This window comes from Alnus glutinosa, chromosome 4 (genome assembly GCF_958979055.1).
Source record: "Alnus glutinosa chromosome 4, dhAlnGlut1.1, whole genome shotgun sequence".
Lineage (NCBI taxonomy): Eukaryota > Viridiplantae > Streptophyta > Magnoliopsida > Fagales > Betulaceae > Alnus > Alnus glutinosa.
Genome location: NC_084889.1, coordinates 10,842,880 through 10,855,331, shown reverse-complemented (window position 1 = coordinate 10,855,331; position 12,452 = coordinate 10,842,880). Strand labels below are relative to the sequence as shown.

General features: G+C 35.3%; 1 protein-coding gene and 1 pseudogene across 1 annotated transcript; both read left to right on the top strand.

Annotated features, from left to right (window-relative positions):
• The first annotated feature begins 146 nt into the window (after nt 1–146).
• Nucleotides 147–4,017, top strand: LOC133866853 (NAD(P)H-quinone oxidoreductase subunit U, chloroplastic). The gene is made up of 5 exons (XM_062303507.1): nt 147–481; nt 617–678; nt 799–888; nt 983–1,123; nt 3,564–4,017. The coding sequence occupies exons 1-5, from the start codon at nt 223–225 to the stop codon at nt 3,657–3,659; spliced, it is 648 nt and encodes a 215-aa protein (XP_062159491.1). The 5' UTR covers nt 147–222; the 3' UTR covers nt 3,660–4,017.
• LOC133866854 (NDR1/HIN1-like protein 13) lies at nt 1,130–3,514 on the top strand (annotated as a pseudogene).
• Nucleotides 4,018–12,452: the final 8,435 nt, after the last annotated feature.

Sequence of the window (12,452 nt, the reverse complement as noted above, 5' to 3'; positions counted from 1 at the left end):
CTGGTTTCATTGTTTTTTCCTTAAAAAAAAAAGAAAAAAGAAAAAAGAAAATTAAAATTGCCACGTAGGCAAGGAGTGGACAAGTATCATATCTCCGAGTGAGATAACATTTCTCTGGTAGAAAGCCCATGCCTTATCGGCTTATCTCTTCCCTAAATAATAAATATAGCAAACTAAACAAACGAGCGTGACGGCACGCCCAAGGAGAGAACGAAGAACAAAATGGCTGTCTCATCCACCACTGCAACAGTGTACATCTCCCGAAAAGATTTCTCGACTCAGACGCCGATAAATGGTGCCATATCCACAAATTCCATCACTTTTGCAACCAAGCTGCGCAGATTTCACATTAGAAGCTCAGGTGAAGTATCCGCCGAGACCAGTGCAGCAGAACCAGATTCAGAAAGTCCTATTGAAGCCCTAAAAGAACCACCGTCCTTGATTTCTGCTCTTAACGTTGAAAGAGCACTTCGTGGCATACGTAATGACAACTAATCCATCCATTAATATTTAATTTTGCATTTTTATTTCTACTTTATATATATATATATGGGTTTTAAGATCTTACTGCTCTCTCATGATGCATTTGATTGATAAAATTCAATTTAGAATGCAGCAATAACAGATGCCGATCACTATGGTAGACTTGGACTACAAAGAGAATGTTCTTTTGAGCAGGTCACAACTCAAGGACAACTTACATAGTTTTAGGTTAAACTCACGTTTTATTTAGTTATTGGCTATGCAAATTGATATTCCTCTCTCTCTCTCTCCCTCTCATTGTTTTTGATTATCCAGGTTACAGTTGCATACAAAACTAAGGTTGAAGAATTGAGGAATCAGGGATTAAATGAAGAAGAACTCGACGAGAAGCTGGAACTTCTAAAAGTCAGTAACTGTCAAAACTTCTTCTGTTCTCTCTTCTTTCAGAAAAAAGCCATATAGAGGGAAAGCAATTCTCACCAATCTGTAAAATTGATAGGAATCATACACAATTTTGTCAACCGAAGAAGAGAGAAGGATGTACGATTGGAGCTTGGCTAGGAGCCAAAAAGTTGAAACATATGTTTGGCCCTTTGAGGTTGACAAAACACCAACTCCTAAAGAGTCTCCTCCGCCGCAGGTATGCTTCGCTCTTTCTCATCTCGATAATCACTGTTACTTTAAAATGAATTTTTATCAGCGGTGCCGGTATGAATTCTTTTTTAGCTCAACACCCATACTATTTTATTTTGATGACGGAAAACTCTTCGAGTAAGATTTTGGTTTCGGCTTCGCATGAATTGAATGAATTGTTTACATCAAAGGAAATTTTAACCTCATACTTAATGGAATTCCGTTAAAATTAAGATCTCATTTGGTTTGCGGAATTAGTATTCTATTAGAAAATTGAATAGTAAAAGAGAGGGCGGAATGAAATGACTATTCATACTCTTTAGTTTAGTAACAACCCATATACTTTAATTAGAATCCAATCAAAATTACTAAAAAAACCTCACATTATTTTTTTAATAAAAAAAAGTTATAAAAAAGGAAAGTAGACTTTGACCCTATGAAGTACTCACGCATTTACGTTTTGGCGTCCAATGTTAAAAAATCAGCAATAGACCACCCCAATGTAGCCAACTTTGGTAAATAGTACATTTTATCCATGTTGTCAGTCTCTTTGGATGGAAACAAGTTCACGTGCAACGCACGTGGCCTTTTAAATCGAGACCATTTTGCCCCTCCATTTAGAGAAATATTCCTCTTCTAGACCGTGATCAGCTTCTTCTTTCATTTCCATAGACCGCTATCTCCAAGGAATTGGCGAAGGAAACACAACGTTGTCCATCAATTTCTCTTCAAATTTTACATGATCCAAACCTCCTAATTCCACATTCCTGTTTTTATTCTAATTGATTGAAAACCTTTTGGAACTCTGTTTTGAGTTAGACCTACTGTTATACCCAGAGGAGCCACTAGATTAAGAAATAGTGGAAGAATAACACCTAGAAACGACGAGACCTCACCTTCAAAATGACGGTCAAACCCGCCATGTCGGACTCTGAGAAGCTAATCCCTTCACCCAGAACCTACGTCATCCACATTTCCAAGGACCAAGTCTATCGTGTCCCCCCACCCGAGAACGCTCACCGCTACGAGGACCTTGCTTGCTACAAAAGCCATCGCCGACCCTACTGCCTCTACATTTGCTAGATCTTCGGCCTCCTAGTCGTTTTCCTCATCCTCGTCGGCATTGCTGCTGACATCTTCTACCTCATCTTCAAGCCCGAATCGCCCAACTACTCCATTGATGCCATCGCCATCAACGGCCTCAACCTCACAGCGGTGGCAACGACGACAACGACAACAACGTCGATCCTTACGGTATTGCCAGAGTTCAACGTGACCGTCAGAGCTGATAATCCCAATGAGGGATCTACTACCGCAAAGACAGCTCCGTCGAGATCTACTACGCAAACGTTAAGCTGTGTAATGGCGCATTGCCAGTGTTTTACCAGCCATCGAACAACATGACGATCAAAAGGCACGCAAGTTGAATGGAGGAGGGGCAAAAGTGGGAAGATGCGGCCTTAAAAGGTCATATGCGTTGCAAAAGTGGGAGGATGCAGCCTTAGTTACACGTGACCTCGTTTCTGTCCAAAGAGACGGACAACTTGGATGAAAGGTACTATTTACCAAAGCTGGCTAGATTGGAAAAGTCTATTGCCAGTTTTTGAACGTTGAATGTCAAAATGCAAATGGGTGGATACTTGGGTAAAATGTACTTTCCCAAAAAAGAAAAACTTAAATTAAAAAAAAAAAAAAAAAAAAAAATTCAAAATGAGTGGTTGGTCACCCACCAAATAGCCAGGGGTGGCCTGTGCCACCCCCAAATGCTCTGGGGGTGGTGGAACCACCCTGGCTCCATATATGGCTGGCGGCTAGCCACCGTAAAGAGGGTTTTGGTTTTTTTTTAATATAAAAAAAAAAAAAAAATTAAAGAAAATAGAAAATAATGAGTATTTTTTTTTTGAAAAATGTAGTCTATTCCTTTGAAAATATGTATTTCTCTTCGTAAGGGAATAGTTATTTCCAATGGGAATAACTATTCCAAAGAGGGAATAGTCATTCTATTCCAGAGGTTTGTTATGCGAACTAAATGAAGCCTAAGATCGTTACTACTTGAGGCAACCCATCGGGTAAAACACCCATACTATTTTGCTTTGAACATCTTTAAAAAAAAAAAAAAAAAAAAAAAAAAAAAAAAAAAAAAAAAAAAAAAATACCTTTTTTGGTACCTCAAAATACAAGTTGTACTTCGTTAAAGCTCAAATCATTGAAATCCCGTCAACCCTCATTTTAGTTATTTCCTTCATGGTTTCTTTGGCGACCATTTCTTTCAAAAGACTCTAAGGTTTCTTGCACTAGGAAACTCTCTTGTTCATGACTTTCAAACGTGATAAAGGGTTAAATACCTCGAGTTTGTGGTTATTCAAATAATTGTCATCTATGTAAACCACTCTTCTCTCTCTCTAAACTTGTCAATAATTTTTACTATATAAACATTGACATTACAGGAACCGGAGGACGTGGGACCAACAAGATTGGTGGGATACTTCATTTTAGGGTGGTTGATATTGTCCTTCGCAGTATCTATTGCCCTTAATCAATAAAAAGTCAAAGGGAGATTAGTGCATTTATTTCACATTGGGGAAGGGAAAAGGAATAAAAAACGTTAGCCCCTCAAAGTATATTATCATGAATAAGCACCGTCTTTTGTACACAGAAAAGCATTTCCCTGCACACTAATCGACTTTTTATAAAATTGTTTATAAAATGTTTAGTCCAACTTGCAAAGGTGAGGGCTTTACTTCTTTAGGGAGGAATGTTGATGAGTGATATTGTTCAACCAATTATTTGCATTAATTAATGTAAATCAGTTTTTTTTTTCCAAAAAAAAAGGAAACTTCGGTGCACTTGCGGATGCAATTATTTGTAATATTCGCAAAATACAAATATCACTTTTAAATATCCGCATTCGCATCATATTTTTACTAACTGCATCCGTGTGATTATTGTAGTTATTAAACACTCCCGAGAAAGCAACACAACCAATCAAACTAATGTAAACATAATTTATATTTAATCTAAAACAACGTTATTTTGGTATTAAACATGAAAACGATGTCGTTTTGGTAAATGTATTAAATATAATATCTATATAAGAAATATATAAAATAAATATTCTACATAAAGAGTATTCAGATGCGATTATTAACCGCATCCCCTAAAATTGTTATTCACATATGCAAATAGTGGTTTTTACTAACCGCATTTGCATGTGCGAATAATAAATAATTGTGCATAGAGAATGCCGTAGGTTGCTTGTCTTGATAAAGAAATCTCCATTAATTTTTTTTTTTTTTAAAAAAAAAATAAAAAAGCTAAGAACATTACCACCTACTAATTAATTGAATGAAAGTCTTTTTTCATAGACCTCCAATTTTAGACTTTTTGAGCATGGCATTAGCCCAAATTGATAGTCCATGTAACACCTAAAAAATTTAAGGAAAATTATGTCTAAACCACATTGCGCTGTCACACTTTTTGACATTGAGACTACAATTTTCAATTTATACTCTGTTTGTTTCGGCGTAAAATGTTTTCTGAAAAATGTTTTCAGCATTTTTCAGTGTTTGGTGGGCGAGAAAATAATGGTCAACAAAAATTATTTTCAATTTGACAGTAAAAGCCTCTTTAATTTTTTGAAAACCGTAAATCGTTTTCTAGATTTGAAATCTTTATTCTTGCACACACATTTGTGAGAATCCGCCACCGTCGGACATTGGAGTTTGTTGGTAGCCTAACTCTACCACCAAAGATCCCCGAATTTTGGTATCCGATTGTCGAAATCTGGCCAGTGTCGAAATCTGGCCAGTGCCGAAATCTAGTCCGTCAAAACCTGGCGACGTCACCGATTTTCGATAGACCAAATTCTGGCGAAACTGGCCAGATTTAGGCAACGGTTGCTAGATTTCGTTTAACACCGTTGGTATTTTTTCGTAAGAGTCAAACGCCGAAAAATCTTTTCAAAAAATCTTTTTTTTTTTTTTTGTGAAAAATTATTTCGTTGAAAATATTTTACAATAGAAAATATTTTACTTCGAAACAAACGAAGCATTAATGAAATTGAGACTCGTGTTTTGAGCATTTGTAAATTGAGAGGCCAAATTCAGGCGATGGTTGCTAGATTTCGTTTAACACCGTTAGTAATTTTTTCGTACGAGCCAAACGTCGAAAAATATTTTCAGAAAAATCATTTTTTTTTTGAAAAATTATTTTGTTGAAAATATTTTACGTCTAAACAAATGAAGCATTAATAAAAATGAGACTCGTGTTTTGAGCATTTGTAAATTGAGACCTCTACCAATATTGTAGTCAAATAGATAACAGAAGTGACATGAAAATACTATTATACTCAAATCAAAAGTATTCATCTTTGCATCTCTCCATATCAATATGTTTTTGTTCCTTTCAGAAGTATTCAAGATAATTATATTATGGCCCATGAATTGCTACATACTCTCAAATCGAAAAAAGGTCTTGGTGGTCTTATTGCTGTTAAGATTGACATGGAAAAAGCATTTGATCGTATAGAATGGTCTTTTATCTTAGCCATTTTGGAAAAGCTGGGCTTTCATACTACTTGGATAAATTGGATTCAAATTTGTGTTACCTCTCCGTCTTTCTCTATCTTGATTAATGGAAGCTCGTTTGGGTTATTTACTCCGGCTAGAAGACTTTGTCAGAGAGATCCTCTATCCCCATTCTTATTTATCCTTGGTATAGAAGTTATGTCTCGACTTCTTCACCCACAAGAATCTCTTGAACTTCTAAAGGATATTAAAATTGCTCAGAATTGCTCTCCTATTACACATCTCTTATTTGCTGATGATCTCTTTATCTTTGCCAAGGCTACCTCAACTGAAGCTCATGTCATTATATCATGTCTAGACACTTATTGCAGCTGGTCGGGGCAAGCTGTGAATGATTCTAAGTCCTCCATTCTCTTCAGCAAAAATTCCACAGCCTCTACTATTTCTAGTATCAAGAATATTATTCCTGATCAGATTTCATCTTCAGCTCCATATTATCTGGGACTCCCACTGATTATAGGTAAATCAAAAAATGAAGCATTTCAACCTATTTTGAATAAGGTTCAAAGAAAAATTGATGGATGGTGAGCTAAAACATTGTCTCAAGCTGGAAGAGTCGTCCTCATCAAAGCCACCGCTGCCACCATCCCCTCTTATACCATGAGTTAATTTCTTCTCCTAGACTTGATCTGTACGACACTGGATAAATCATTTAGGCACTTTTGGTGAGGTTTCCCCAAAGGTAAATCAAGAAATCTTTGCTTGAAATCTTGGAGCTCTGTGTATTCCTCGCAGCTTAAGGGGATTGGGTCTTCATCTTATGAAGCAAACCAATCTAGCTCTTGTTGCTAAGCTAGGTTGGAAGATCATCTCAAATATGGACTATCTTTGGGTTCGCCATCTCCGAAGGAAATATATTTAGTATGAGTATTTTTTTCTCAACCCCCACCTCCCCAAATGCATCTATGATCTAGAATGGTATTCTAAAGAGTAAACCTCTTCTGCGAGCCAAAACTTGCCTTCAAGCCTCATTGACCTCACATCTCCCAATTTGGTCGACCTCTTGAATTCCCTTTATCCCTTCCTTTAAACCCTCCACAAAAGTTCCAAGTAACCGTACCCAACCCTCTCTCCTTTCTGCGAGCCAAAACTTGCCTTCAAGCCTCATTGACCTCACATCTCCCAATTTGGTCGACCTCTTGAATTCCCTTTATCCCTTCCTTTAAACCCTCCACAAAAGTTCCAAGTAACCGTACCCAACCCTCTCTCCTTATCACAAATTTGATGGACTCGAATACCTATCAATGGCGGCCCTCTATTGTTAACTCTGTTTTTTATCCTACCAGTGCTATAGAGATTCTCAAACTGGGCATTGTAAATAAATCACATGCACGATATATTTGGACTCCTTCTAACTTTGGTAAGTTCTCAATCACTTCAGCATATACTTCACTTATCCAATCTCACCTGTCACAAAGTGGTCCTATAGTTCCATTATCCTTCTGGAAATTCTAATGGAAACTCAATCTCAATGATTGGTTTCGAAACTTTCTCTGGAAAATTGCTTGGAATATTCTTCCAACAAAGGCCCAATTAAATGCCTTATTGCCATCCACCAACCTGAATGAATGTCCTCTTTGTAAGTTAGCAGGGGATTCTCTTGAGCATCTGTTCTTCAATTGTACATTTGCCCAAGTATTATGACGCAATTCCTTCTGGCCATTGGACTCTAAGACTCTCAATTTCTCTAATATGGTTGATTGGATTAAGCTCATTATATCCCCTTCTTCTCTCGACATTCCCACTAATGATCATCACAGGTTTCAAATTTTTGCAGTTGTGTCATGTGATCTTCTGTAGCATTATTGTAACAAGGCCTATCATGATGCATTATTCTTTGATGCTATCCAAGTCTCACGGCATATTAATAAGATTGCTATGGAACATTTTGTGGCTTGGCATAATGTTTCACCTCCTATGGAACGCTGGCTTCCTCTAATCTGTGTTGGATACAAAATCAATTTTGACTCGGCAATACGTGATACCTTCTCAGCTCAAGTAGCGGTTTGCCGTAATCACAAGGGCCTTATCTCGATGATCTCCCAGATCAATCCCCCCTATCTACCAAATTATGGTGAAGCCTTAGTTGCAAATCTTGCATTTTCCCTTGCCATCTCCAAAATTTTATTATTGAGGGTGACTCTCAAGTTGTTATCCTCTCTACAACACCCCCAGAATATGCTTGATTGGCGTATCTCATCCGTTATATTAGATATCATTGACTCTCTTCCAGCCTCCTTCTCTTGGAATGCTAAAAAAATCAATAGAAATGCAAACTTCTGTACCCACTCAACAGTAAATTAGGCTGCAACCAGATATTTTTCTGACCGCATTCCCACTACTCTCCCTTTCCCCCCCTCTATTCTCATTGTAAGTGGAAAAGATCCACCTTCTCTTAGGTTAAGTAGTAGTTAGCTTTCTAGCTAACAGTTAGTTTACTTTCGTTCTTAAGCTGGTTAGTTGTTCTTTCTTTTCAATGTACTTACAAAACAGGAAAAAAAAAAAAAAAAAAAAAAAAAGGTTCAAAAATAATAATAAAAAAAGAGTGGCAAAGGTATCACCCGTCACAACCATGATTGGTTCATTCCTAACCATTGTTATGAGTCTTGTGACTACCATGGCTAAGAGAGACCCAACCACAACCATGTTTGGGATGTGCCCAACCGTTATGGATGTGTCATCTCTCGGCCACAACAGTAGTAACCAATCATGGTGGCTAGAATGTGCCTAGCCATGATGGTTGGGTCATTTCACTACCACAACATTGGGCACGAACTAATATTTTTTTTAAAAAATAAATAAATATTGAGATTTGAGAGAAGATGATGATAATAATAATCCATTTGCACAAAGGATGAGTGCCATTCATTTTCTCGGTTAGAAAGAAAGTAAATGTGACTTATAACATTATAAAAAAAAATAAATAAATAAGGGTTAGACACACTTATGGTCTCTGAGTTTTAGAAACTTTATTTTTTAGTCTCTGAGTTTCAATTCGTATTACAAATAGTACCTTAATTTTGAAAAAATGCCGAATTAGTACTTCAATTAAGTTTTTGGTCCAAAAACTAATTAACCACCACGTGTCAACCCCTGACACTTGTTGTAGTATAAAAAAAAATTAAAAAAAAAAATCTTTAAAAATTAATTAAAAAAATTGAAAAAACTATAAAATAAAAAGAAGAGGGGTGGCTCTTGGCCAAAATAGGGGTGGCTCTTGGCCGCTAGTGACGTGAACTTCCATAAATTTTTGAATGAAAGTTTGACAAAAGTATCACTTTCGCCTTTAGCCGTAAAAGAAACACTATCTAAAATACGAAATGAACCACAAGAACAAAAAATAGTCTCCTAAACCACGAGGCAAAAACATATTTAACCCAAAAAAAATTACAGGAAAGCTTGTAATGCTTTGTTCATTTACTTATGTTCTTAATGGGTAAATAAATAAATTAAACCAAAAACTAGAGGTTACCAATATATTCACAAAATGGGACTAAAAGGGCAAGCAACTCTTAGAACACATTTAGTACACAAAATGGTTATTCTTTTAAAAATATGAATGAACATTACTAAGAATAGAAGACATTGGAATGAAATGACAATTCATATTATTTTGTTTGATTATAACACATGCTCTGATTAGAATAACATAAACCGGGAGTTATTGCACCACCCTTGATGGAATGGGGACAAGTCACACAGAATTCAATCATAAGTTTTTTAAAAAATAAATAAATTTCAGGATTTAAAAAAAAAATAATGTGGAGATATTTTTTTTTTGAAAAATACATTATGTTCATATGGGAATAGCTATTCTTCTTATTTTTCTTAAAGGAATAATTGTTCCTCCTTTTACCAAGAATGGTATGCAACCAAACCGTTCCATAAAAGCGGTCTATTCTTCATCCCAAATGTACCCTTAATTCTTTTCAAAATTGTTACATTCTATTCACACCATGTGAACCAAATTCTACCAATTTTTTTTTTCTTTCCTAGAAAAATTACATCTATATGTAGTCTTAAACAGCCCAAAAAGCCTAAAAAATTAAGAAGAAAAAAATTCGCATATCCCATTCAAATTACCACTTGATTTTTAATGCACTCCTAAACTAGCGTTAATATCCCCCAAAAAAATGACAATGCCCCAAGCAAAAAAAAAAAAAAAAATTTATCTAAATTTTTTTTTTTCAATCAGACAAAATAACTCAAAAAAAAAAAAAAAAAAAAAAAAAATTGAGACTGAATATAGGTCGGACGAGCCACCCCCTTTGGCCAAATGAAGGTGGCCGAAACCACTCCCATGGACATTTAAGAGGTGGTTGAACCACCCCCAAATAGCGAATGAGTGATTCGCCCACCGAAGGCTGGATGAAGGAGGTGGCTAAACAACACCAATGGCCTGGGGGGAGGTTCTGCCAAAGGATAATTTTAGTTTTTTATTATTATTATTTTTTTTAAAAAAAAAAAGAATATTTGTCATTTAGAAGACTAACAAATTTTGGTAGTTTAGAGAGAACATTAACACAATCTTTATGGGTAATTATCTTTTCCCCCATAAATTACCAATCATTATCAACATACCACCACGGACTGACACATCAACCATAAGAGAGCATTCAACAACCATTTCCGTACCTTTATCCCCCTTCTGTCAGGTTATTTCGTTAAATCAAACGGAATATGCAATATTTAGACGTTAAATTTTGTTTAAAGATAAAAAATACCCTTCAACAGTAAATTAATTAAAAAAAATATTAAACCTAATATATATATAAAATTAATTAAAATTTTGTTTAATTTTGAAGGTATTTTTTGTAAATTTTGATTTTAAGTTGAGGTATTTTAGTCTTTTTACGAATTTAACTGGCCGATGGGGATAATAATACATAAATAGTAGTTGAATGCTCTCTTATGGTCGATGTATCAATTCATGGTAGCATGTTGACAATGACCGGTAGTTCATGAGAAAAAATATACTTACCCCCAATCTTTAATTTGAATGGGCATTGATAATCGCGTATTAGTTTAAGAGATGTATGTCCAACTTTTTCCCCCAAAAAAAAAAATACCTAGGGTACTGGTACTTTGTTACCCTTAATTGACTGATATGACAACCACAACTTTAAAATTAATGTGAAGATAATTATCACTTAATCCTCAAATAAAAGTAAGGGCCTAACTACGAGAATCCAAACCCATAACATAGGCCACTATCCATATGCGAATTATACATGCATGAGTCTAGACATCTAAGGATAGTTTGCCTACAACTTTGGCCCAGCACAATTGCTATTTAGTACCAAGTGCAGGAGCGAAATTTGTTAGGTCCCATGATTGGATTAACACGGATAGTTGGGATTACAACCATTCAACTTACTCAGATTACCAGAACTTGTATAAACAATGGCTACCCACGGATCCAAGACACCCAAGCACCAAGCTAAGCCCCAACAATTCTGAATCGATCAAAACTCTCGACTAAGAGTGCATTTGAGATTTGAATTTTGTCATTGATCTCGTAGACAAAATATACGATTTTAAACAAAATCGCAAATAATGAACCGTTTAAAAATTACATTTAAAAAAAAATGGTATTTTTAAAACGAAAAAAAAACATATGCTTTTAGTACGTGTAGAATGCAAAATTTTTAGAATGAAAAAAAAAAAAACAAAATCGCAATCAATAGGGTACTTTTTTTAGAATGCACAATTTTAAAGGCTAACTTACGATTTTAAAGGCTAAATCACGATTTTGTCAAATGCTTAATTGAGTTTTTAAAAATCACTTTTTTAAATCGCAAATTTTTAAAATCATACTTTTTGAAATCGCAAACCCAAATGAACCTAAAGGTTGAGAAAACAGTTTCAATAATTTAAAATTTGACATCTTGATTTCATTTCTTAACACCTCAATAGCCAAATTGAGGAAAAGACAGATCGTGATAACCGCAAACCACCTGTTTGTTGTCTTTTTTTCTTTTTTCTTTTTAAAAAAAAGAATATAATTTCTTTGTGATAATAATGGATGGATATAAATTTTCTACAAATCCAGTTCGAAAGAATTCTTCCAACCAAATTTCTAAAAATGACGTGTTTCTAAACATGCGAGAAGCACATGTTTGTTTTATTAGTACATGTGAAAGGCACATGCTATTAAAAAAAAATTGTGTTTCACACATGTTTAAGGCATACATGACATGACACTTTTTAGAGACTTTGGGATAAATTTTCCGACAACCTTATTTGTAGAAAATTTTTGTCCATAATGTATGACCTGATAATAAGCATGCACGTTTCAAAAGAAGTTTCAAAATGATGTTAGGTACTTTAACCATGCTTCTACTGAATGTTTGATGACCAGCTACTGAACCTCGAATAATAATGTGTTCTAGCCATCTATACTGAACCTTAGATAGGGTTGGTTGCAGGGTAAGTCTAAAATCGGTTGCCCCAAGAAATCTTGCAAAGAAAAACCCAACCAAAAATTCTTTCGAAAATAAGAAAAACGTAAGTATCAACCAACAGGAATCTAATGATTCTAGGCCAAGAAAGTTAATGATGACACCTAGCTGTTGATATCTCACAACAATGATTGCGTGCAACCAAATGATGGAACCTAAAACATCTATCACTATGGACTCTCAATATTGTTCCTTTTTTCCTCTTCTGGTTTTCAGGTGGAGTAGCAAGGGAGAAGGGGGTTTACATGCCTACATGAAAAGCTATAGCATAAAACGAAACTTAATGTAC